The sequence below is a fragment of the Cimex lectularius genome, unplaced genomic scaffold, assembly GCF_000648675.2.
Source record: "Cimex lectularius strain Harlan isolate CLEC.00 unplaced genomic scaffold, Clec_2.1 scaffold233, whole genome shotgun sequence".
Taxonomy (NCBI): domain Eukaryota; kingdom Metazoa; phylum Arthropoda; class Insecta; order Hemiptera; family Cimicidae; genus Cimex; species Cimex lectularius.
This window is the reverse complement of record NW_019392939.1, coordinates 266,694-292,959: the sequence shown is the minus strand read 5'-3', so window position 1 is coordinate 292,959 and position 26,266 is coordinate 266,694. Positions and strand designations below refer to the sequence as shown.

General features: G+C 33.6%; 3 protein-coding genes across 11 annotated transcripts in view; 1 reads left to right on the top strand and 2 right to left on the bottom strand.

The window, feature by feature from the left end:
* LOC106662683 (putative mediator of RNA polymerase II transcription subunit 29) overlaps positions 1–17,722 on the bottom strand; it is a 22,577-nt gene extending 4,855 nt beyond the window's left edge. For 4 of the 7 annotated variants that reach the window (XM_014386923.2, XM_014386950.2, XM_014386930.2 and 1 more), the window contains exons 1-8: positions 6,888–6,984; positions 6,700–6,777; positions 1,451–1,612; positions 1,200–1,384; positions 1,086–1,136; positions 912–959; positions 781–852; positions 463–549 (exon numbers count right to left, since the gene is read on the bottom strand). In XM_014386923.2, coding sequence (XP_014242409.1) covers positions 463–549; positions 781–852; positions 912–959; positions 1,086–1,136; positions 1,200–1,384; positions 1,451–1,612; positions 6,700–6,774 — 680 coding nt within the window. In that variant the 5' untranslated portion in view covers positions 6,775–6,777; positions 6,888–6,984. Of the gene's footprint in view, positions 1–462; positions 550–780; positions 853–911; positions 960–1,085; positions 1,137–1,199; positions 1,385–1,450; positions 1,613–6,699; positions 6,778–6,887; positions 6,985–17,632 lie in introns of those variants that run through there. The other 3 variants (XM_024229421.1, XM_014386957.2, XM_014386943.2) reach the window with 3 other exon arrangements.
* LOC106662678 (methyl farnesoate epoxidase-like) overlaps positions 1–21,350 on the top strand; it is a 22,973-nt gene extending 1,623 nt beyond the window's left edge. The window contains exons 1-8 of one of the 3 annotated variants that reach the window (XM_024229419.1): positions 13,278–13,405; positions 13,877–14,128; positions 19,482–19,633; positions 19,702–19,956; positions 20,016–20,296; positions 20,353–20,470; positions 20,527–20,668; positions 20,727–21,350. In XM_024229419.1, the coding sequence (XP_024085187.1) occupies positions 13,318–13,405; positions 13,877–14,128; positions 19,482–19,633; positions 19,702–19,956; positions 20,016–20,296; positions 20,353–20,470; positions 20,527–20,668; positions 20,727–20,908 (1,470 nt within the window). In that variant the 5' untranslated portion in view covers positions 13,278–13,317 and the 3' untranslated portion in view covers positions 20,909–21,350. Of the gene's footprint in view, positions 1–13,277; positions 13,406–13,484; positions 13,779–13,876; positions 14,129–19,481; positions 19,634–19,701; positions 19,957–20,015; positions 20,297–20,352; positions 20,471–20,526; positions 20,669–20,726 lie in introns of those variants that run through there. The other 2 variants (XM_014386914.2, XM_024229420.1) reach the window with 2 other exon arrangements.
* Positions 20,786–26,208, bottom strand: LOC106662677 (probable cytochrome P450 305a1). The gene is made up of 9 exons (XM_014386913.2): positions 26,009–26,208; positions 25,532–25,786; positions 25,362–25,480; positions 25,023–25,301; positions 24,529–24,640; positions 24,282–24,462; positions 21,637–21,754; positions 21,439–21,580; positions 20,786–21,373 (listed from the first exon to the last, which is right to left on the bottom strand). The coding sequence occupies exons 1-9, from the start codon at positions 26,100–26,102 to the stop codon at positions 21,195–21,197; spliced, it is 1,479 nt and encodes a 492-aa protein (XP_014242399.1). The 5' UTR covers positions 26,103–26,208; the 3' UTR covers positions 20,786–21,194.
* Between the last annotated feature and the right edge of the window lie 58 nt (positions 26,209–26,266).

Here is a 26,266-nt window from a genome sequence, read left to right as displayed (position 1 = left end):
TAAATTTAAAAGTTACAAAGCAAAGTAAATAATTCAGAGTCTAGCCAAACTGCAATCTTCAAGAGTATTGTATCCTCCATTCTGCAATGTCTGTATAAATTAATTTTTAGATTTCATTCAATGAAAGCTGACAAGAGGACTGATAAAAAGTAATGTCAAAAAGGTGGAAAAGCATATATTATAAATGAAGAAATAAGGATTATTAATTTTTTTTTAATGACCTTATCTTACAATATTAGCTAGAGAATAATTCAGAGAATGTGGTGAAAAATAGAGCCAAGGGCGAAGTGAGAATCAAATCCATGACCGCAGGGTTTACGAGCCTAGAGTTATCACTTTGAACACTCAGCTACTGCCATCACTTGCATGGTGACATGCATTAATGTTATTTCTATAAAGTATTTATTCTACAATTTTAAATCTCTACGCTTGAGAGTTCACACTTGCTAATTAGATAAATACCTGTAAGCAGTTTTCTTGTTAGTTGGTTTTATTTTAGACTGTCCTAAAATTTCTGGGACTGATCTATTCAGCATTTTGGGAGGGACACTGTAAAAAAATATAATTTATTTTTCTGACACTAAAATTATGACAGATTTCCTGGTAACAAAATGCAGTATTTAGATTATTGAACGTATTTTTATGGTAACAAACCTTTAGCTGGAGAGCTACAATAATTTTTATTTTTTAATTATCCAGTCTCCTTTTACCAAAATTATCACTAATAATTTTATTTAACATAGTTTTTAGCTAAAAATGTATGTAATTAGTTAAAGTTACCTGAAATCCCTTGTGCTCTGAGGTGGCGAAGACCGTTGGATTACATCTGCTCTTTTCGATAAATGAGATGTACTAAAAATATCACAATAATTATCTTAATGCAAATATTCAAGTTACTATACTGAGCTCACCTTTCAGATCTCTGGAGATTACTTCGGGTAAAGCCTCCATTCATCAAACTAGTTTAATAAAGTGAAAATACAATAAAGCATTATGAAATAGTTACATATATATAATTACTATTATGTATTATTTAACAAAAATGGATTTGCTCAAATCAAGTATACTACAAGAAAAGAACTTACTAATTATCTCTTCTCACTTCATCCCAAGGTTTCGACATTGAGTAGTCATTTCTAAAGAAATATATAAATAAAATTTCAGAAAAAGAAAAATGCGTGTTAGTTAAAAATGTGTACCCATTGGACCAACTGGACGTTTCTCTTGGTGGAAGCGATCCTGCTCTACGCATTCTATTCGGATTTTCATCGAGGAATTGAACTCGCGGTCTTCTGTTCCCTGAACTGTTACCACCACCGCTGTTCCCGCCTCCTCCGTTCATCATGAATTCATCATAATTTCTACCGCTTCTTTGAGAATTCATCTAAAAAGGTTAAAATACAGCTTTAATTTATCTGTCAAAGATTGAGACAAACAGTTTCATTTTTACATTGTATTGCATCCTGTTTCCTGTTCGTCGTGACCAATCAATTTTACTGTTCGAATTGCTGGGAAATCGAGAGAAGCAATTGTTATTGCGATAATTTCCATGCATGTTGTTGTTGCTTCTTCCTGACTGCTTGTTAAAAGTGCAGTTCTGATGTCTTCTCCACTAGAAAAATTAACAAAACAATAAAATCTATATCAGAAACAACTGTACACTTTTCTTCTTAACATAATGTATCATAAATGTTATTACTTTTGTAGATTATTTCATGATTTTTTTCTACATAAACAACTATTTTTGCACAATTAAGATCAACATGACCAACTCTTGGATATAAGCAAACATCAAAACCAAGGCCAATGTTAATTTATTCTTGATATTTTCGTTTTACTAGTGCGAAATTCTAACTATGACGAACAAATAGACCAGAGAACTTATGAACAAAGTTTAGAGTGATTCTGATCCTGATAATTGTAAATTAATTTAAAAAAGTAAAGTAATTCCTGTCTTACAGAGGGCTAAACATTTTTGTCATGTCCGGGGATGTAATTAGTCCACTCAATTAGAATAATTTATTTTAGAGTTTTATTTTATTTTTAGCCATCTTCCTATATGATCCCACAAGATCTGCCTAGGTGACATTATATACGAGCTATTCTTGAATTTTGAATCATGTGTCTGTGGTTGTTGTCTTGCTGGAAATGGAAAGTCCTCCCTACACCCAATTAGAAAGTGTTTTCCTTTATTCTGTATATGTTTTTTTTTTTTTTTTTTTTACAATGGATACCAGGAACTGGAGGAGTTCCCTCCTGAGCAATGCAGCTGTACAGCTTATTGTACTTTATCCCTGGCTCCATATTTTTGGGGGCTCGCAACATATTTTTTGTGTTGAAGAACTGTTGTGAATTGAAGAAACTCATTTTTTGAAGGAGGTTGGGACCAAATTCAGGATCGCTAACATCTGATCCCGTTCCTTCCATTGATGAGAGCCGTGTCAATTTTTTTCAATCGCCTTAGGCATCAGAAAAAGTCCAGAGGCGACGGTGGGAATCGAACCCACGACTGCGGATCTACTAGCTGAGAATCTGAAGCCTTATCCACTCGGCTACCTCGGCCCCCCAACCCATCTGTACTTATTTTATTCTTCAATTCCTCTGACTTTCACTACATTTTTAATAGTTAATACTGTTTGGACTTAATTGATTATAATCTGATATAGAATATCTGTAAATTGGGGGGACTTGTTGGTAGATAGATTTTATAGGAGCTGGCCTCCTTACGACCTGTGCACTGCGACCAGTATTGGTCTATTGTGCTTTTTTTTTTAAACTAGAGCTGCTCGTTAAGCTTGAGGCTTTTCACCAGACACCAAAGCTTTTTCAAGGGCTCCCATGAGTATCCCTTAGGCCCTGGCACCAACATAGAACAAGTTCCGCTGTTTCTTCTTCTTCTTGACAATATCTGTACAGGCTTGTTTCTGTCACCCCGAGTCTATACATATGATATAGTCTGCAGTGTCCAGTTAGCAGTCCAACTATTATTCTAGTCCTAGCACATCTGGATTTAGTAGTTCTGCGGTTAGTTTGTGCGATGGTCCTTCGATAATCTTTTTCTTATGCCTTTCGAGAGAAGGGTTATATTCCCATTGAGCGGATGGCTGCCATTGTCTAATGGATCTGAGTTTTTGGCAGTTTGGTAAGCCATGAAAGGGTGTCCTCATTGAACTTTCCTTGGCCAATTTATCGGCCTCTTCGTTGCCCCTCTGCCCAGTATGCACTCATTAGTAGTCACTTGAAAACGGCACAATTTTGAATAGTGTGCTGGACTAAATGCAGTCCTTTTTTTCTGCATTACACCATTCCAAAGCTCCTCTATCAGATGATGTAAAGAATTGTCAAGGTTCGCTTATTAAGTGATTATTCTTACTTCATGAAATGATTTTCCTTCATTTTGCAATATAACAATTACTTCCAAAGGGGACTGTGGCATTGGCAAGTTAAACGCTATTAATTTCAAGTGGTAGAGCTGCGGCGTATCTAGCCGAAGGTCGTGGGTTCGAATCCTACTCATGTCATTGACTTTTTTATCTCAACTAAAACCCTTAATTAATTAAAGGCTATTATCAAACTAAGCAAAACATCAATCTGTGACAAAGCGTTTAATACAAATAATGTAAAATTATAATGGAAATTTGCTTTCTATTATCAGTTAAAAATAGATCTTTAGCCCATAGAAATAAATACAACCATTTAGTGGATAAAACTAGATGTGTAGATTAATGGATGGAAGATAGAAGAATGTAAAATTTAATTAGGGCTGAACCAACTAACAGCCTTGGCAATGTTTGGACTGAGTCGGTCTTCAAAGAAATTTGAAATGTGAAAAACTTAATTGAGACAATTTGTAGACATAGTTAAAATTGTTTTGCCCGTAAAATGACCATAAATAGGTCCAAAGCTTTACTACAGTAACTATTGAATTTGTTTTTTCATCAAGACCATAGTGTGTTCCAGAGTATTCGCAAAACCAGTAGGTTTTCAGATTTTACTGCTGTGTGCCGGCACCTTTTAATGGTCTATGACCAAAAATTTGTCTTTATGTAATAATTAAAATAGAGTAAATAAGTCCAAATACATAGACTTATAAAAAAAGTAAAACTAAGAAGGTAAACTAGTCTTTATTGGGATTATTGGAATTAGGCTTCTCACAGCAAGCTGTCAGAATGATCTGGCTGGAATTGGAACCTGTCTGTTTAAGTCTGGTCATGGTACTACTCCTTAAACACAAAATGTACCACTAATTGAGGGTCAAAAAGTCTTTCAATAGTACAACATATTTGTTTTTATTCCGAGTCATGAAGAGAGAGGAGCAGATTGATTCTAAAATGTATCGGCATCCATAATAAAAAATTGTCTGAATAAGTTCACCACTTATTAGTCCATAATTGATCGCCAAAGAAAAAGACAATCAAAGAAAAAAGCAAGAGTAGCAAAAAGCAATTTACAAGACATTTTATTCAAATATTAATCCATTGTCCGAAGCCACGATAGCTCAAGTGGTAGAGCAGCGGCATATTTAGCCGAAGGTCTTGGGTTCGAATCCTGCTTGTGACACTGACTTTTTTTTTATCTCAATCAAAACCTTACATAAAAAGATTAATTAAGTGAATTTGATTCAAACATGGATTATTAACCTATTGGTAAAAGTAATTTATTTCCAAAATTGTGCAGAAATTCAAACGCGGTCCTTATTATTCAGGCATTACTACTAGCTTTCTATAAGGAGTCAAGAACATGAAAAACCTGATCAGATCGGACGCTAGTTCTTTATTCAATTTTGTTCTTACCCTAATAAACATGATATTGACCCCATTAATAATAAAAAATTGGTTGAAAAAATTCACTACTTATTTGTCCGTAATGGATATAGAAGAAAAAAAACCATCAACCAAACAAGCAAGAGTAAATTTACAAAACATTTATTCAAACATGGATTATCGACCTATACGTAGAAGTCATTTATTTACCTAGTCATGCCATAAGTTCTGTTACAAGAAAAAGGGTCATTAGGGAATAGAGAAACTTGATAATTTGAAAAAGAAATTTATTTAAAAAAATCCAATATTTTTTAAGATTGAAATAAAATAATATTACTTGAAATGACCACCTTTTGCCTTCACACAAGCTTTTAGTCTACGGGGCCAATCATCTATGGCAGTACGCAACATGTCTTGAGGAAATTTCTCAACTGCTTTTAGCAGAGCGGACTTGAGGCTCTCTAAATTGGCGTGTTTCCTGTGGCAAGCCGTAAGCTCAAGATGGGACCACACCTTGTAGTCCAGAGGATTCCAATCTGGGCTTCCCGAGGGCCAATCTGAAGCCTTAATGAATTCCGGAACATTCTCCAGCCACTGCTGAGTTGTTCGGGCCTTGTGGGCAGGAGCTGAGTCCTGTTGGAAGACCCAATGAGTTCCGGAAAAAAGAGTAGTACTTAAGGGCTTTACTACTTTCTCAAGGATGTCTTCTTGGTAATTTTTCGCCCTTGTTTTGACTCCTTGCTCACAAAAATGGAGTTTTGTGGTGCCATCATAGCAAACTCCCCACCACACCATTACGGAAGCAGGATGACGGCCTCTTTCTACCCTTCCGATTTTTTCCTGAGCTTCTAGAGAACTTCTAGCATAAACCTTGTCATTTTGACGGTTAAATTTTTCCTCGATGGTAAAATTTTTTTCATCGGTAAACAAGGTGTTTCGATGAACTCCATCAGCGTACCGGGTCAACAATGCCTTGGCTCTTTCGACTCTAATTTTTTTTAAAGATACTGTAAGCCTTTGTCCTGTCATTCTACGGTAAGCACTCATCGAAAGATCGTCTTTTATGATGCGCGACATTGATCGGGAAGAAATCCCCATTTCTCTGGACAATATTTTTTGTCTTCGTAGCGGATTTCTTTGAATTCGGTTTTCAACAGCTTTGATAGCATTTTTCATCCTCACAGAGCGAGGACGGCCGGACCTTGGTTTGTCTTTAATAGATAGAGTATCTTTGCAGTGATTTATTTCGATTTATTCCTAACAATTTCAGCGTCTTGAAAATTTCTGATTTTGATTTACCTGCCTTGTGCAGTGCGATGATGGCATGACGGTTTTGTTCAAGGGTGCGTTCCATCTTGACGTTATTAATTCTCAATAACAACTGAGTAAAAGAATTTAGCATTATATCAAAGGTAAACAATAGGCAAGAGAGCAAGGCTCGCCAGGCGTTTGTTTGGGATTATTTTCAAGGTGAATGATTGTAACAGAACAGGCAGGACTAGGTACAAAAATTGGGCAAAAATTCAAACGTGGTACAGTAGTAACAGTGGTATTAACAGGCATTACTACTAGCTCACTATAAGGAGTCAAGTACATGAAAAACCCGTTCATTAGTACGGACGCTAGTTCTTTATTCAATTTTGTTGTTACCCTAATAAACATGGTGTACTGGTGGATCTCTGAATTAAAATTAAAAAACAGGACAGTGCATTTGAAACATTAAAAACTAATAATTAATTAAACATAAAAATTGTATTTTTTTTAATACGCCAAGATAAATGTGAATGGAATAGTAAAAAAAAATGGAGATCAGCGCCGCCAGGACATCTTTTTTTATTCTTTTTTTTTTAACCAAGTCTAGTGTGCGGCCTTTTAAACGGAGCTTTAAATGGTTTTTAAAATACATAAAAAAACGTCTTTAGAAATGGATACTCACTCTGCCCTCATTTTGGGTATAGCGATCCCAATAATCGTCGCACATGTCTGTATCAAACTGATCGCAATACGGCATTATCTGTAGGACGGTGGTAAAACGTCGTTAATCTCATCAAATAAGCAAAATTCTTATGTATTTGAACAAAAAATAATAATAGTAATAATAATAAATATACGCTGAAGGTTTACCGGGAGAATTCCTTACAAGGCCTGCGTTCAATAGGATAACCAAATTCAAAATTATAACAATAAAAAAAAAAAAATATTGTGGAAGATATGTATTTGTTGTTTTTTCTTTTGCCGGGCTAATCCAATTTTGAAAACAAGTTCAGCATGCTTTACACGAAGGCGTCACAATCGATACCTTAAATACCTTAAAATTACGCCACAAGGTAAAATGGTTAATAAATGCATTAAATCTATTCTAATTTGCAAAATGACGGAGAATGCGCGTTGTTTATCCGTCAAAAAATTAGGAATGATAGAGAAAAAAAGACCATTTTATTTTTATTAAGAAATAAGCTTGAGCCTGTTTCGCGTTAATATTTCAAAAACGTAAAATTTACGTTATTTTGGTTACGTTTCATAAATTCACTATTCCATAATAATAGCACATAATTAAAACTATATGAAATAACTATATTTTCAATCAGAAATAGTTTCGGACTTATTTAACAAAATAGTTTCTATAATTATATTGTTGCCTGAGGCTTTTTGGCAAATAATTCATAAATTCCTTGTCCCATAATTGCGAAACTTCTTTCTATGGTTTTTGTTTCTTTAAAGTTAAAATAATGTAACGATGTTTGTTCTCCAACTCACAATTCTATTTATTTAGAAAGAAACGTAAAATCCTGATTTTTAGCGAAAAAAAGCCCAGAACACAAATATTGTAAAGTTAATTTTTTAAATGCAACATTCTCTGTAAAGTTGTTTTCTTCGGATTTTAGGCTTTCTTTATGGAATAATAATAATAATGAATAATATTTCATTATGTACCAATGTGTAATTCTATTTATTTCAAAACCTAGACGTTTACTTCTTTCATTTTTAGGCTTTCTTTAGGGTTAAAAAATAACCAAAATAATGTAAAGTTTCTTTCTCAAATGACACATCCTCTGTTAAAGTTTTTTTTTTAGATTTCTAGGCTTTCTTTAGTGTTAATCACGTAACATTTCATTATCCACCAATCTGTACATCTATTTATTTAAAATTAAACGAAAAAACTAAATTTTTTGTTAGGAAAAGCTATGGACGAAAAAAATGTAGTTATTTTCTCAAATGCCACTTCTTCTGTTAAGTTGTTTTCGTAGATTTTTAGGCTTTCTTGAGTGTTAATCACATAACATTTCATTATCCACCAATCTGTAAATCGATTTATTTAAAATTGAACTGAAAAATAATTTTTTTGTTAGGAAAAGCTATGGACCAAAAAATGTAAAGTTTCTTTCTCAAATGCCACTTCCTCTGTAAAGTTGTTTTCTTACATTTTTATGCTTTCTTTAGTGTTAATAAAATAACATTTCTTTATACACCAATCTATAAATCTATTTATTTAAAATTGCACGGAAAAACTAAATTTTTTGTTAGGAAAAGCTATGGACCAAAAAAATGTAAAGTTATTTTCTCAAATGCCACTTCTTCTGTTAAGTTGTTTTTTTAAAATAGATTTTTAGGCTTTCTTTAGTGTTAATCACGTAACATTTCATTATCCACCAATCCGTAAATCTATTTATTTAAAATTGAAAGGAAAAACTAAATTTTTTGTTAGGAAAAGCTTTGAACCAAAATAATGTAAAGTTATTTTCTCAAATGCCACATCCTCTGTAAAGTTTTTTTTATTTAGAATTTTAGGCTTTCTTTACTGTTAATCACGTAACATTTCATTATCCACCAATCTGTAAATCTTTTTATTTAACATTGAAAGGAAAAACTAAATTTTTTGTTAGGAAAAGCTATGGACCAAAATAATGTAAAGTTTCTTTCTCAAATGCCACTTCATCTGTAAAGTTGTTTTCTTAGATTTTTATGCTTTCTTTAGTGTTAATCAAATAACATTTTATTATGCACCAATCTATAAATCTATTTATTTAAAATTGCACGGAAAAACTAAATTTTTTGTTAGGAAAAGCTATGGACCAAAATAATGTAAAGTTACTTTCTCATATGCCACTTCCTCTGTAAAGTTGTTTTCTCCGGTTTTTAGGTTTTCTTTAGGTTTAATCATTTAACATTTGATTATCCCCCAATCTGTAAATCTAATTATTTAAAATTAATCTGAAAAATTAGATTATTAGTGAGATAAACCGTTGAATCAAAACATGACGTAAATGTACTTTCTCAAATGCAACTCAAATCCTCCGTCACGCTAGTTCAAGTGGTTAGACCAGCGGCGTATTGAGCCGAAGGTCGTGGGTTCGAATCCCGCTCGTGACACTAACTTTTTCATTTCAACCAATACCTTACATAAAAAGAGTTGAGGAGTTGAAAGAAGTTATTTGGTCAATCGGACTACGAAATATAATGGATCCTCCGTAAAGTTTTTTTTACTTCGGTTTTAGGCTTTCTTTAGGGTTAATCACATAATATTTCATTGTTCACAAATGAGGAATTCTATTTATTTAAAACGAAAAGTAATTCTAAGTTTTTAGTAAGAAACATTTTTGAACCAAAATAATATAAAACTGCTTTCTCAAATGTAAAATCTGCAACGTTGTTTTCTTCGGTTTTTAGGCTTGTCTCCAACTACGAATTATACGTAGATACCGTCCTTTTACAATTTCAAGGTAAAAGCACGTACAAAGGAACAAGTGAAATGTTAAAACATCCATTGAAAATTTTAAATAGAAAGGTCTGGCTTAAGAAGTTGACCACTGTCCAGCCTTTAAACTGACCTCCTACAACAAAAGTCAGTTTAAGGAGTTGAATATGTAAATTGAGATAACGAAGACCATTCTTCTGTAATAAATATTCTAAAAAAGAAAAAAAACATATATAGAGGTCGCCGACCCGCGTCTGTTTCAGAATAAGGGGCCATAACAAATATTTATTAATTTATTCATTGAGCCTCTCTTCAGGACTGACCTACCTCCATATAAGTAATCTTGATGAAGAACCTACTGGGAGAAAGCTTTGACTTTTTAATTCCAAGGCAATTGGGCTTGAGAAAGGCTACATGTCAATAAGATTTTCCCGGCTCATGAAGAAAAAACTATATAGTGAGAAAGTATGTTGGAAAGAGTTAAAAGACGTCTGGTTTTTATCTATGAAAATGCACGCATTAAATGTATTATTAAATTTTTTTACCGCCTTAGAAGTAAAAGTGGTTTTTCCGCCCTTTACAAAGAATAATATAAACTTAACATAAAGACGATAAACTTAAGACTTTCACTACATAATTTTGACATTTTACATCTCATCAGAGCGTAACTTTCTCATATTTAATTGGCTTTTTTATCCTCTTTCTATGTACCCCTGATTTTAGATTTTGTTTTCATTTTTTTAAATTAACATTTAACTTAAGGTATGCAATAGAAAAATGAAAGCAATATTATTTTTGAAAATGTAGCAATCATTATTATTATATGTTATAAAACTTTACAACCTTGGATAAACGAGATGTAATCTTTAGTTTTGTTAGGAAGTTTGCTTGAGAAAGGCTACATGTCAATAAGATTTTCCCGGCTCATGAAGAAAAAACTATATAGTGAGAAAGTATGTTGGAAAGAGTTAAAAGACGTCTGGTTTTTATCTATGAAAATGCACGCATTAAATGTATTATTAAATTTTTTTACCGCCTTAGAAGTAAAAGTGGTTTTTCCGCCCTTTACAAAGAATAATATAAACTTAACATAAAGACGATAAACTTAAGACTTTCACTACATAATTTTGACATTTTACATCTCATCAGAGCGTAACTTTCTCATATTTAATTGGCTTTTTTATCCTCTTTCTATGTACCCCTGATTTTAGATTTTGTTTTCATTTTTTTAAATTAATATTTAACTTAAGGTATGCAATAGAAAAATGAAAGCAATATTATTTTTGAAAATGTAGCAATCATTATTATTATATGTTATAAAACTTTACAACCTTGGATAAACGAGATGTAATCTTTAGTTTTGTTAGGAAGTTTCCGGAGAGAAAAGCATAAAAATCTAAGAAAGCAACTTTATACAGGATGTTGTATTTGAGAAAGTATTTTTATGATATTTTGTTTCAGGGGTTTTTCTCCCGAAAAATCTAGCATTTCCATTTCATTTTAAATAAATATAATTACATATTGTTGAATAATGAAATATTATGTGATTAACCCAATATAAAACCTAAAAACCGAACTAAACAACTTTACAGAGGATTCAATTAATTAAGGTTTTAAGTTGAGATAAAAAATCAGTGTCACGAGCGGGATTCGAACCCACTTCGCGCTACTCTACCACTTGAGTTATCTTGACTTCGAGTGGAGTGCCCGAGGGGATCGAAGTCAAGATAGCTCAAGTGGTAGAGTAGCGGCGTATCAAGCCGAAGGTCGTGGGTNTGTTATAAAACTTTACAACCTTGGATAAACGAGATGTAATCTTTAGTTTTGTTAGGAAGTTTCCGGAGAGAAAAGCATAAAAATCTAAGAAAGCAACTTTATACAGGATGTTGTATTTGAGAAAGTATTTTTATGATATTTTGGTTCAGCGGTTTTTCTCACGAAAAATCTAGCATTTCCATTTCATTTTAAATAAATATAATTACACATTGTTGAATAATGAAATATTATGTAATTAACCCAATATAAAACCTAAAAACCGAACTAAACAACTTTACAGAGGATTCAAATAATTAAGGTTTTAAGTCGAGATAAAAAAGTCAGTGTCACGAGCGGGATTCGAACCCACGACCTTCGGCTCGATACCCCGCTACTCTACCACTTGAGCTATGTTGACTTCGATCCCCTCGGGCACTCCACTCGAACTGAAGATAGATCAGGTGGTAGAGTAGCGGCGTATCAAGCCGAAGGTCGTGGGTTCGAATCCCGCTCGTGACTGACTTTTTTATCTCAACTTAAAACCTTAATTAATTTAATGTTATTAATTAGTCAAGCGGACCACGAACAATAGTGAATTTACAGAGGATGTTGCATTTGAGAAAGTAGTTTTATATTATTTTGGTCCATAGCTTTTCCTAACAAAAAATTTAGTTTTTCAGTTCAATTTTAAATAAATAGATTTACAGATTGGTGAATAATGAAATGTTATTTGAATAACACTAAAGCATAAAAATGTAAGAAAACAACTTTACAGAGGAAGTGGCATTTGAGAAAGAAACTTTACATTATTTTGGTCCATAGCTTTTCCTAACAAAAAATTTAGTTTTTCCTTTCAATTTTAAATAAATAGATTTACAGATTGGTGAATAATGAAATGTTATTTGTTTAACACTAAAGAAAGCATAAAAATGTAAGAAACCAATTTTACAGAGGAAATGGCATTTGAGAAAGTAACTTTACATTATTTTGGTCCATAGCTTTTCCTAACAAAAAATTTAGTTTTTCCGTGCAATTTTAAATAAATAGATTTTCAGATTGGTGAATAATGAAATGTTATTTGATTAACACTAAAGAAAGCATAAAAATGTAAGAAAACCACTTTACAGAGGATGTGGCATTTGAGAAAATAACTTTATATTATTTTGGTCCATAGCTTTTCCTAACAAAAAATTTAGTTTTTCCGTTTAATTTTAAATAAATAGATTTACAGATTGGTGGATAATGAAATGTGAAAGGTTGAATGTAAAATAGTGTTTCGGTTTACTGGTTGCTGTATAATTTAATAATACATTGAGATGAACCAAAGGAAGCCTAAAAACCGAAGAAAACTTTCCAGAAATCGTAAAGAAATTTTATATAAAACATTAGGGATAAGGCCAATAAAGCCAATTTCCTTCGTCAAACTTTGAGGAAATTTAGCACGGCTTTGGAACTATTATTAAAACTTTATAAGATTAGCCTATATCTACTTGACATGTAATGAACTTTATGGTTTCAAGCATAATTAAAGTTAATAACCGAATTTTCCGAGCTCTCTGTATAGAGATCTTCCATTCTAATTTCGCCCATTGTAAATTTGATTATTAGTTTCATTAAAAAGTTCATACAACGCAGATAATTTATTTGATTGACGTGTAATCAATTTTATAAACGTTGTTAATTTTCAATTCAATAAAAACGAAAATTGCTTTAAACAATTATCAAAGATTGAAAATTTTAGTTTTTAGCCTCAGGGAGAGTAGGTTATAGTTACTGCAAATTAAACAATCGTTTTTAAGAGTTGAAGATGACCTCTCTTTTCAAGCACATCCGGGTCTGACTTATTTTGGTCCAGTTTAATTTAAAATATGATTAGCATATTAAAATACAGAGAGGTGAAAGTGATGCTTCTGATCGTATTCAGTTTTCCTTTTTGGGTTGTCGTCGCGTTCAGCCCTTTATGGTGGAAAAGAATATGGGTCAAAGTTGACCGTAAAAATAGAAGATAATCAGTAGGACTAGTCCTTTTTTTTCGACTAGGACTATTTAAAAAGGAGGACCGAGAGGAGCTCGTATTCATGCTCGGGCTTAAGCGTAGTCAACATGTGGCAGATATTTCTCTTTCTTACAGTCATCCTTTTCATCCTGTACCTTATATTGGATACGAAGAAACCACACAATTATCCTCCAGGTGTGTTGTTTTTGAATTACTATTTATATTCGCAGTTATTCAAATGTCCTTATTTTATATTTAACTAAAGATGGTACAAGTATAAATTGTTTAATATGAGACCTTACAGGGCACAACTCAGGAATGTATAGTCTAAGTAGAGTAGGGCCTTGAACAGATCCTTGAGCTACCTCTCGGCTTTTATTTCTCGTTTTGGCAACCTGACGTTCATCACTTGTACAAAGGATCCTTCACAATTAGAAAACATTTAAGCTACATTTATAATTGCCCTTCAGCGTTGTTACTTGTTGAATTGAAATTATTCGATTTAAACTTTGTTAAGTCTGTTTCTGGTCAATTTCGTCTGTACATTCTGGCTGTTTATGTCTGTCAGGTGCGTTTCGTCTTTTCACATCCCTAAACTTCGCTTTATATAATTGAACTGTCCATGGCATGCGAATTGCTCAGTGCTCAAGGTTTTCTTATTTTCAGGACCAAATTGGCTCCCCGTAATCGGCAGTTACCACGTCTTCTACAAACTGTACAAAGAGCTCGAGTTCACCCACCTGGTATGGGCGAGACTGGCCAAAATGTACGGCCCGATCACGGGCATCAGGCTTGGCCGAGATCGACTTGTCATAGCGACGGACAACAAAACGGTGAGGGAGATTTTAACGAGGGACGAATTCGACGCACGACCCGACGGATTCTTCTTCAGAATGAGATCTTTTGGACAAAGATTTGGTGAGTGTTTCCTACATTTTTTAAATAAATATCTACCCTAGTCGTTTAAACAACCTGTCTTCGAAATTTGAAAACATTTTAACAACAGAAATGGATGATTAAGATTTCCATTTTGAAGTCAGTAGGAACACAAAACAAGGTATCTACCAAATATTGAATGCAATAAAACAGCCCTGTTTCTCCAAATGAATATATATTCAACAATGAAATAAAATTTAAATTNTATATATATATATATATATATACCCTTTCTCTCACCCGCTCTCTATCTCTTTCTCACTCTCCCTCTTTTCACTCTGTTCCTCAAGTTAGGAAGAGCAATTTAACTCTCTCTTTCTTTCCTTCAAATCTCTCTCTCTCTCTCCCTCTTCACTACATTCCTCAAGTTAGGAAAAGCAGTTTAATTTTCTTCCCCTTCAAATTCCTCTCACTCACCCTCTCTCGCTCACTCTCTCCCTCTTCGTCTACTATATGACTAATCTAATTTAGGTCGATGGAGTATTCAATATTCCATAATCGGCCCTCTCGAATAAACGGTAAATGCAATTTGTCTCATTTATGTATATTTATTATGTTTCAATACTAGTAACATAATGATGTATTGAACAATGTGAGATGTTGACGTTAAAACAGCTGCCGACTTCAGGTGATACTTCAAAAATTCGAGATCAAAAATGGTATAGACTGTGACGAATTCCGAGCCGCAGTTTTTGCTGAAGCAGCGCAATCCGATGGCGAACCCTTTACACTCTAAAGGCCCTCCGTAACTTGTACAAAGACGTTTGTTAGTTTTCGACATGTTCTTCGAGCAGAGGTGCGGATCTTCTGCTCGGAAAGAGCAGAATGCGCGGCCGGGGCAGATGTAATCGTGGCATGCATTTGAGTTGAGCAGGTCGAGAAAAGTTTCACGAAACGTCTTGAACTCGTCGTCGTAAGTCCATTCCCTACAGTTATAATAGCGCGGGTTCTTCAGGATCTTCGCAATTATCCCATTGTTCGGTATCCAAGCTGCACCTTTCGAAAATTTAACCGCGGTGCGCATTACGATGAGATCGTTCTTCCAAAACATCCCCTGAGTTAAACCGGCCTTGAAGTGTTTCTGCCAACTTTCGACGCCGCCGGTCGAAGAGTTGACACCTTCCATCTCCACCAGTACTTCCCAGGGCTTGTAGATTTCAAAGCAGCTTGCACAGGAAATGACGACGTTTGTGGATATTAAAACACCCGTGCAGATGTGCTCGTCGGTCTCCTTGTTTCGGATGTTGACGATGTCGGGAAGGACGGAACTCGGACGTCCTCCTTCAGACCCGCCAAGTAAAGAAATAAAATATAAAAATACAAAAATAATCATCGCTGTTTACGATTATTTTAATACTACTAATAATAGAACATGTGTTCCTAGCGTAAGTTGTATTGCAACTGACACATACCAAGAAAAACAAAAGCGAATGAACCATCTACTTAATCAATAAACTATATCTTTGGCAACTTTTTTGAACAAGTGGTAAAATTACATATATAAACATACACAAACAAACACGCGGTGGAAAAAACACCCGCAAAATATAAACTTATAACACATTTACAGATCTTGAAACGTCTTTTTACTTGAGTTTTGACCTTAAAATGTCATCACCAGTCCTCTGCGAGTTTTCCTTCTGCTTTATTATGTATACTAGTATACTACGTAGATATACTAAAATTCAAGCCTCTCGTTTGTACCTCATGTTATCAACGACAGAATAGACAAGGCAAAGCATACAATGCATACACGTAAATCACCGCAAACAGAAATTTGATCACATTCACTCCTCCATAGTAGTCGACATTCCTCGGGGCGGAATTAAACAACCGCTTTTTTCACGCTAATAAATAACATTTATTCTAATAATAATAATCACACACACACGATATATACATAGAAATTTGGCCACTTTCACACCCCCAAGTACTCGATATTCGTCAGTGCGGTGTTAAGCAACCTCTTCTTTTCACGCTAATAAATTATATTCATTCCAATAAATTAACATGAACACAACACACGATATAAACATAGAAATTTGGTCATTTTCACACCCCCAGAGTACTCGATATTCCTTAGGGTGGGGTTAAACAACCTCTTCTTTTCACGCTAATAAATTACATTTATTCCAATAGATTACCATGAACACAACACGTGATATAAACATAGAAATNTTGTTACATTTATTTAATTTTTTTACTTTACCAGAAAAAAGGAGATTGTTACATTTATTTAATTTTTTTTACTTTGCCAGAAAAAAATACTCTTAAACCTTAATTAAATTAATTTGTGAAGAATTTTTTTTTTAATTTTTACATTGTGTTTGAATGTTTTAACAATATTGGTTTTGTTTATTTTCCTTCCAACCTACTAAAACTAATTTATAACGAATGGTGCATCGAAAAGTGACTCGCCTAATTTTTGGTACGAGACTATCAAAATAAAATGTGCCGAGTCATAATTAGATGCACCAATGTTGATTTTCCTACGGTGCACCGAAAATTGACTTACTTCTTTTTTTAATGTTAAAATCAAAAGAAATAGGCCTTGAGTCAGATTTAAACGCACCCATGTTGATTTTCCAATGGTGCATCAAAAAATGACTCACCCTGTGTATATATATAGGTTCCCATTATTAAGAGTAGAATAGAATAATGGTCAACCACCTTTTCAATAGTAGAAGGCTTGACATATTATTTTGGCAATAGCAGAACTGTGCTTGTCTTGGATAAAATTTTGTATTATATATATTTTTATATTGAATCCAATAAATTAACACAAACACAGCACACGATATAAACTCCCAAGACAAGAACAGTTCTGATATTTCCAAAATATTATGTCAAGCCTTCTACTATTGAAAAGGTGGTTGACCATTATTCTACTCTATTCTTTATAATGGGCACCTATGTGGTAGCTTACTGGCCAGAGGGTGCCCAGGAGTTATTCTTGTATAACCTATGTGTAGTCGTGTCAGTATGGCCTTTTCCTCTTTTGACCGTTCTCTGTGGTCCAGGGACTGATGTCCTTCTTCACCTACTACTGTAATGTATGTTTTTACAATCCCAGGGGTTTTCCATTGTAATTTTACTAAGACTACTTTTTATTAACCAAAAAGCATCGTGGGGTCTTGCGGAGGCTTTATTTGGCTGCCCTGTATGCTTCTTTGTTCCTGGCTATTGAACGTTGAAGAATTATACTTTTTGTAATGAAAACAACTGAAAACATATTTCAAAATTCAAAAAAGTCCTTGTACCTCGTTATGATTTATTATTTAAGTTGGAAAATTTAGTATGAACACCTTTCAAATGTTTCATTTATGGTTCCGATTTTTCAAGTTTCCAATGCAAAAATACTTATTTGATTGTTTTTAAAATGTCGAAATCAAAACAGTACAGTTTGTAAATTTGTTGTTTTCCCCAGAATACAATTATACAAACTATCTATTAATTCTTGAGATTGGTGTAAATAAAATTACATACCTGTTTATTTGGTTTTTACAGCGGAAGTACTAACACTTAAGAATTAGACCTGTTTACAATGGGATTGAATTTTCCAACACAATTATTATTATTTTGCTAAACTTTGTACATAACATACTGTCTTAGGATTAAGGAGAAAAACAAAAGAGGCCTTTGTTTTATGATTAATTTGACACACATACAAACATACCAAAATCCTGCTCTTGTACTGAGATGTTAAAATTAATGAAAATCTATTAATAAAAATCAATTTTCGACATCGGTTCCTCGTTGAAAAGTCATCAATTTCACAATTTGGAGGACTGAACAGGCTGAATTAAAAAAATATAATGAAATGTTGTGAAAGAATATTTGATTCTTAACATACTACTTAAACTAATAAAAAGTCTACTTGACAACAGATCAAAACTTTCACTGTAAAACAAACACATCTGCACATCATTATTACAACCTAGGACTTACTGAATCGAACTGTGGGGCTCAAACAAATCCAACGAATCCATTCTCTCCTATTTCTCGAGTCATTGCCCAATTTACCTAATTTGTATCCAACCTTTCTATCCCTGAAATACCATTTGTTCTCGAAACTGCAAATAGCTGAAAGACACCTCATTAAAATGCTGGTTCCTCATACCAGCCCCGTACACAACACCTTTCATCCTTTTCAAACAACCCTCTAAAATGCTTAAAGCACCAATTTCCAGTCTTATAAAGTTATAAAACAAAATTCATAAAGACAGCAAAGTTGTAACAATAATTAAAAAAAAAAGTTAAAGAAAACAAATTAATATGATAAAAAATATTGAAATAAAAGTGAGATATCCGAAGAGACTCTTGGCTTTGATTTTAATTGAAGGCCAGGGATGGGGTGTGTGATTGACTATTCCAAGGATGTCTTATATCACCCACACTATTTATAAAATGTACACTTTTGTCACTATGAAGTAACAAAACAAGAAATATGTTTCAATGGACAGTAAAACTTTTTATCAACTATTTACTGATTAATATGAAGCGTTTCAAGAAAAACAATTTAATTACAAAATTTAGATAGATAACATAAGGACTAAGAAGACCTGCATAGAGATATGAATGGTAAAGAGTGCAATAAAATTAAATCCACTTCTGGGAAAAAATAATAAATAAAACAATTGGAAAGAAAATAGAGATGAAAAAAGACCTTCTGCTGTAGATAAGAATACACCAGGGGTACTAAGGTTGGTAATATAAAGGAAGGAAAAGGAAACATAACAGTGGTTTTTGAGGGCCATAATCCATAGACAAAACCCAGAATAAAGTGATAGAATGTCAAGAGGTCATTTGGTTTAAAGGAGGCAATGACGCTTATACCAAGCCAGTGCCGACCATCAAAGGGCTCGACGGTGCAAAATTTGCCCCAGACCTTTGGTTTAGGAGGTGCTGGAATGTCAGAAGAGATGTAAACCAGCCTCATACTGTTTAAAGTTAAATACAAAATTTTTGGTATTTTTTTTTTAAAGATAGGCTCATACAAGAAAAGTGGATAGATAGTTATTTTTAAAATTTGAAACCCTCAACTGGTATGAAAGGACACTGGAACAAGACAAAGGATCGTGTGAAAGACATGAAAACAATTCCGATCAAAAAACTCTTCAGTATTAATGTATACCTTAAATTTAAAAAAATGTTTATAATTTTTTTAACTAAACATCATGCTTATTATATTTCTTGTTGAAGTCTGTCGGGAGTACCTGAATCTGTAGTTAGGTTTTTCCGATTATCTGGTGTACCCCTCACATCTTTCATCAGTCTAGGATGATTCAAATGAATAAAAAGCCTATTGTTAAAAATTTGTTCTCTTATGTTTCAGGAATAGTTTTTGTGGATGGACCTTTTTTCAATGAACAGAAAAAGTTCTGTATGAAACACTTAAAATCGTTTGGATTAAACCGGAGCATTATGGAAGACAGAATAACAGTTGAAACAACTGAATTAATCGCCGCTATAAAAAGCAGTAGCAATGTATGTTTCATTTATTGCACACTTTAATATATAGAAATATAAATACTATAATTACATTTATTTTTCAGCGGCCGATCACAGTTCCAAATATACTTGGAGTAAGCGTTGTTAACAGTTTGTGGTCGATGGTCGCTGGAGAGAGGTTCAAAGTAGGAGATTCGAGGCCACTCGAGCTTTTAAATTTTATAAGTTTGGGATTTAGATTGCAAGACATGTCCGGAGGCTTGCTGAATCAAATGCCCTTCCTGAGGTTCATCGCACCCGAACTTAGTTCTTTCAACAAAGTCCGTTTGGTCTTAAATACCCTTACTAAGTTTTTACAGGTACTTTACTTTTTCATGATTATACGATGAAAAATAATTTTTTTCTTCTTTTAATTCAGAATTTGATAAATGAACACAGAAAAACAGTATCTTCATATGAAAATCGTGACTTGATTGATGCTTACCTAAATGAAATTGACAAGAATAGAGATGGTTTCACCGAACAACAATTGGTCGTTCTTCTTTTAGATTTGTTCTTGGCTGGTGCGGAGACGACACAAAGCACTCTCGGCTATGCAATTTTAATGCTTTTACACTTCCCACAGATACAAAAAATTCTACAAGATGAAATAGATACGGTTTGTGGGTCGAATGTTCCCGAGGTCCAGCACAGATCTAAGTATGTACCTGAAACACGCTTATTGTTAATGATTGCATAAATGTTGTGAATTTTAGACTGACTTACTTTGAAGCGTTCTTTATGGAACTGCAGAGATATACGAATGTAACACCTACAACAGTTTCTCACAGGGCGACAAAGGATACTGATGTATTAGGATATTCAATCCCTCAGGTATTATTAAAATAAATAAATTAATAAGTAGATCTTTATAATATTTTATTTCACAGGATACAGTAATTTTGGCTAATCTATATAGCTTGCATATGGACAAAGAGCATTGGGGAGATCCTGAAATATTCAGGCCAGAAAGATTTCTCGACGAAAAGAAGTGTATCATTAACGACGAGTGGTTTCTCCCATTTGGAATAGGTAAATTTTAAAAATTGTAAATCAATTTAAGGTTATATAATAGATGTTTGACTTTAAGGAAAACGAAGGTGCCTTGGGGAGATTTATGCAAAAATGAGCCTGTTCCTCTTTCTGTCGTCAATTCTGTACCATTTCACCGTGACTCCTGTCCCGGGCGAGCCAGTGCCGACCATCAAAGGGCTCGATGGTGCAACAATCTGTCCCAGACCTTTTCAATGCATGTTTGTGTCTAGACGTTGAAACTATTTTTTTATTTTTATAAATATTGTGATACAATTGTGTTTATATTGATTTATATATTTGTTGTAATGTTAATACAATAAAGTGTTTTAATTTTTTTTTGTTTTGTTGTATATATTGTTATATAAATATAAATCCTATTCATTTCTAGGCAAGGCAAGGACTTCTTTAATTATAATTTGATAAATGAAATAAATTCAAACTATAATTTAATGATTAAAAATAAATAATTGAATATAAAAGGGATTTAATTTTCTTATACTAAATTTATTATTTTTATTTGTGTTCATCTTTTGATGATTTTCATTTCATAAGGAAGGGGAGATAGCGTAAGACCTGGGATGTAATCGAGTGTCGGTGGATTGGATTTGTCAACACACTCGATTTTGTATTGCTTGAGAAAATTTGTGAAAAACATAAAGATAAAACTCTTTGCCAAAGGCTCACCAGGGCATCTTCTTTTGCCTGAAAGAAAATTGCAATTTGTTAATAATTAACATAACACACAATACAGGCAATTTACTGGCCACCTTTTCCAAAAGCGTACGTGAACTTGTCATGGATCACTTGATTATCATCATTCAAAAATCTCTCCGGGGTGAAATTATTCGGGTCTTTCCAATTTTTTGGGTCTTTCAACATCGGAACCAAATTAAGTAATATAGTAGTGTCCTATAAAAGTTGATTTTGTTTTGTTTAAAATTGTACCTTTTTCTTCAAATCTTTACCTTTGGAATGCTGTATCCACCAAGAGTTGTTGTGGACAATACACGTCTTGGGCCAATAATAGGTATGATGTGAGAGAACCTTTGAGATTCCAAAAGAACCGCTTCAACATATGGTAATCTACCATAAAACAAAAACACATTAATATTTTTGTATTATTATTTCACTTGTTTTCTTCTTACTAGTGGAGTATCCAGCTCTGGGTGATTAAATAATCTGTCTGCTATACTTCTTTTTTATTAATTTCACGTTTCAAAAATTCTTCCTTCATCCTCAGATTTGTGTAAAGCTAGCAAATGCACTTTAACTTTTGTTTGCATTTCCTCTTATTCTTCTTTTGCTTCCCCATTAGTAACTTTATTATTTTTACGCTTGCTGTCTTAAAAATACGTACACATGTTGCATACTTATGGCATATCCTTGGGCATCAAGGCCCGACAATGGAAGAGACTCTCGTTCTTTTCTGTACCAGGGTTGGAGATTTTTTAGATCCTTGATCAACTTGTGCTAAACTTTCTAATATAGAAAATCTCTTTGGTTTCTTTTGTAAATGACAGTGAGCTTTTTTATTTTTAATTACATTTTGGAGTTTTTTATTTATTTTTTAAATAAAATGTTTTGTATAAGCCAAAGTGTATTGGAAAGGTCCATTATAATTTGTTTCCACTTTCCATTTTTTCTTTGATCAATTTGAGGCTTTTCCTATTCGGTCCAAGCTTTCTGTTGAGCCATACCCCTGGTTCAGTTAGTTTTTTTATGAAATCTGAGGCAGTAGTTACAAGTAGAAAGATGCTTGTTTTAACACCGAGAACACTGCTGGATACACCACATGTAAGAAGAAAACCAATTAAATACAAGCACCAGCAACCTAATATTATCATTTTGGACCTTGGTAGCTGACACATTTGGCTCACATTTGCCACACTAGTGGTTCTATAAAAGTGTCTCAAGGAAAATGATATTTAGCCATGCGAAACATACCCACACTTAAAAAACCACACCTTATGAAAATTCTGTAAAAGCTACATTTAATAATTTAAACTACATTTAATTTTTTAATAATAATCTTTATGTAAGGTATTGATACCCAGAAACAATCTTCACAACTTCCTATAAAGTCTCAATGGACTATAAAGGAGAGGAAGAACACAGGAGAGCATCAGACACAATGATATGGTACAAACAAGATGGCTCTAAAACAAAACAAGGAACTGGATCAGGCGTTTTCTGTACAAGCCCAAAACATGAGCAATCAAACTATTAGGGAAGTATACTTCAGTCTTTCAAGCGGAAATACATGCCATCAATGCTTGTGCCCGGGAAAATCTTAAGAGAGGTTACTGACAAAAAATCCTCATAAGATCAGATAGCCAAGCAGCCATTAAAGCATTAGCATGTAAAAGAATCACATCAAAATTAGTCAGTGAATGCATGCAAAATCTCCAAAACCTGGGGAAACACAACAACCTGATGATATCTTGGGTGCCAGGGCACAGGGTAATTTTGGGTAACGAGAAAGCAGACGGACTGGCCAGAGGAGGATCTGCAAGACCATACATAGGCCCCAAATCTATTCTTGGGATAACAAAAACAAATATAGAATCCTCCATCGTAGAATGGATCCAAGAAAAACAAAAGGAGAAGTAGATAAACTCTAGCAGTGCTAGACATAGTAAACTTATGATGAAACAACACTCACCGAGACTGGAAAAAACACTGCTGTAATTGGAGAGGGCCAAACTCAGAGGAGTCGTAGGACTACTAACCGGTCACTGGCATCTGAGAAAACATCTACACAACACGGGTATATACAGCGATGTATATGATCCCATCTGCAGATTATGTAATGAGGAGGAAGAAACAGCTACTCATATCATCTTCGAATACAAAGCAACAGCTCAATGGAGGTTTAACCTAATGTACGGAAAAAACTTAGGGAATCAAATTGCAACAGCGACAGTCAATGACCTGATACTTCTAAGGAGAAGGATTGAGTCTATTGACTGAACTAAGGAATTAGGAAGGTACAATAAGCCAGAAGGCTGCAGTGCCTGGGGAGTACAAACCCCGTTTCCTAGTATCCTTTTCTATCATACCATACCATTAGTTGAGATAAAAAAGGCGTCACGAGCGGGAATCGAACCCACGACCTTTGGCTAACTACGCCGCTGCTCTACAACTTGAACTATCATGACTTTGATCCACTCAGACACCAACTTCCCATCTCAACCTACAACCTCTTGAATTTTCTCTTCCCCCTCTTTTTTTGCCATTTGCACTTTATTTTTGGAAAATACAAAATTGAAGTACATAAATTAAGAAAGGTGGATTTTAGCATGATGTCAAACCAGCGCAAAAAAAATTTACAATTCATATATTAAATGAAGCTGATAATTGGGATGTTGGCTAAGTGGTTAAGGCATCCGACACATTTTCCACACTAGCAGTTCTGGGTTCGAATCCCAGCAGAGCCCATGGCTTTTTAATTGATAATAGTAGAAAAATGTATTGTAAACTGGTTTGACCCTTGGTTGGCAAAACCCAATGGATAGTTGGAAGTTAATCCCTCCTGTATGACAAGAATTACTTTACTTTATTACAAAGATATTGTAAATTTATTAATGATAATCGGTAATTTAGTTATTACTTTGATTTATCGCTGAATAAAACAGGATTCCTTTTTTCTAATACGAGGTCAATCTCATCGTGAACTTTCTGCTGTATGTGAGGAAATACAATCATCTGCAATAGTGCAAAATCCAGTGTCGAGCTCGTCGTTTGAGAACCGGCAATGAAAAAATCCAAACATACCATTATTAGTTGGTCGTCTGAAAAAAGAAACTTACCAATTTTAGGATATCTGGTTAAAACAAGGTGAAAATCGAGTAGCTCACCTGTGAATGATGTGTCGGTGTTCTCATTATTGTACATTTCATGAAGAAAAGCGTCAATAAAGTCACGAGTGACTTCTTTATCGTAAGTCCTTTTATGCTTATCGATTATATCCTAATAATACACAAACAATGTTTTTATGGGAATATTCTGTTCACTGCATAGTAGAACAAAAGAACTTTTAAGAAAATTATTTTTTAAACTTTAAAAGCCTCAAGTTATTCAAGCTTGATGGATAAATAGAGATTAGGAGGAGGGAATATATTTTTTCTTTCTCAAATTTACTTGCAATAGTACTTTATGCCAATTATTACTTTCTACAATAAATATAAACCACTCAGGGAAAAACAGTACTTTTTATACAAGAAATATTATAATATTTATTCAATAAATAATCTAATTAGGAGTAGCGTTCTAGCCACTTGAAGAAATTGGTTTCTACTATTTGTACAAGTTAGAATAGGTACAAGGCGCTTAAAATATAAAATCTACTTACTAAAATCATTGTTTTGAACTGTTTATTGAGCTTTTTTATCAAGTTGTATCCAGACCATTCAGGTGCGATGTATCGGATCCATGGGAACTGACAAAGCACCCCGCCAGCCATGTCGAAAGCTTTTGCCCTTTGACCCATGAACGAAATGAGAGATTCCAAAGTGTCTTCGTTTAAAAATCTTGAACCGGTCACCATCGCCCAAAGTACGTTCAGCACACATTTCGATATACAATTTTTCAAGTTTACATTCAAACCATTTTTTAAAAAGCTAAAAAGTATCTTGAACAATATATAATTAATTAATTATTTCTTTTTGAAAGCACAATGATGGATAGAAACCTGCATTTCTTCATTAATGAGAAATTCCATTTGTGATTTGCCAAGACCTAAATTGTGCATGTGTCTCACAGCAAAAGCTCTTTGCTCACACCATAATGCTCCGTCAGTCATTGTTATCCCTTAAATAACCAAATTTTTAATTTTTTTAAATTTTGTAAAACATTTCTCACCTTTTCTCGTTCCCATAGACCTAAGACGAATAAAAAACGTATCAGGACGAGCTTGAAACTGTTCCCTTGAGAAGACTTCTTCTATCAGGCTCTCGCTCTGTACGACCACTACGTAATCCTTCCCAAGTTTAAGTCCAAGAATATCTGTGTTGTACATTTCGCACATTTTATGAAATGCGTTATGCAAGCCGCCATAAGTGTGGCTGTATTTTTTGACCAAGGCGCCATTTCCTAATATTGGCAATTTAATCGGGCCTACAACATTCCAATCTATACTAAATAATGTTTACAGATAAATTCTTTATTTATTTAAGAGATTTTGTCATTGAGAATTAAAGAAAAATCTTGTATCACAGGTACACAAGAGAAAGAACAATTTCTACCAATAACAATAAAAAAAAAAAAAGACGTTAAATAACAAAATATTAACTTTTTTAATTAAATAACTAACTTTTACTTAACTTAAAGGTAACATACCAGGAGGAAATTTCTTCTTCTTGGAACCGATTCCCTGCCAAATCAAAATAATGGCAAAACTGATCAACATAACACATAGAATTACCGGAATCATTGTCAAACAATGCTATTAAATTTAAATTAAACAGCCTTGAAGGAGATGGATTAAAAGGCTGAGACAGTTATGTAATAAAACAACTTTATAAATGAAAGGCTCAATTATAACTCTTGATTGGTAAAACCGATTATAATAAGGGGCTTTGATAAGTTGGTTATCTC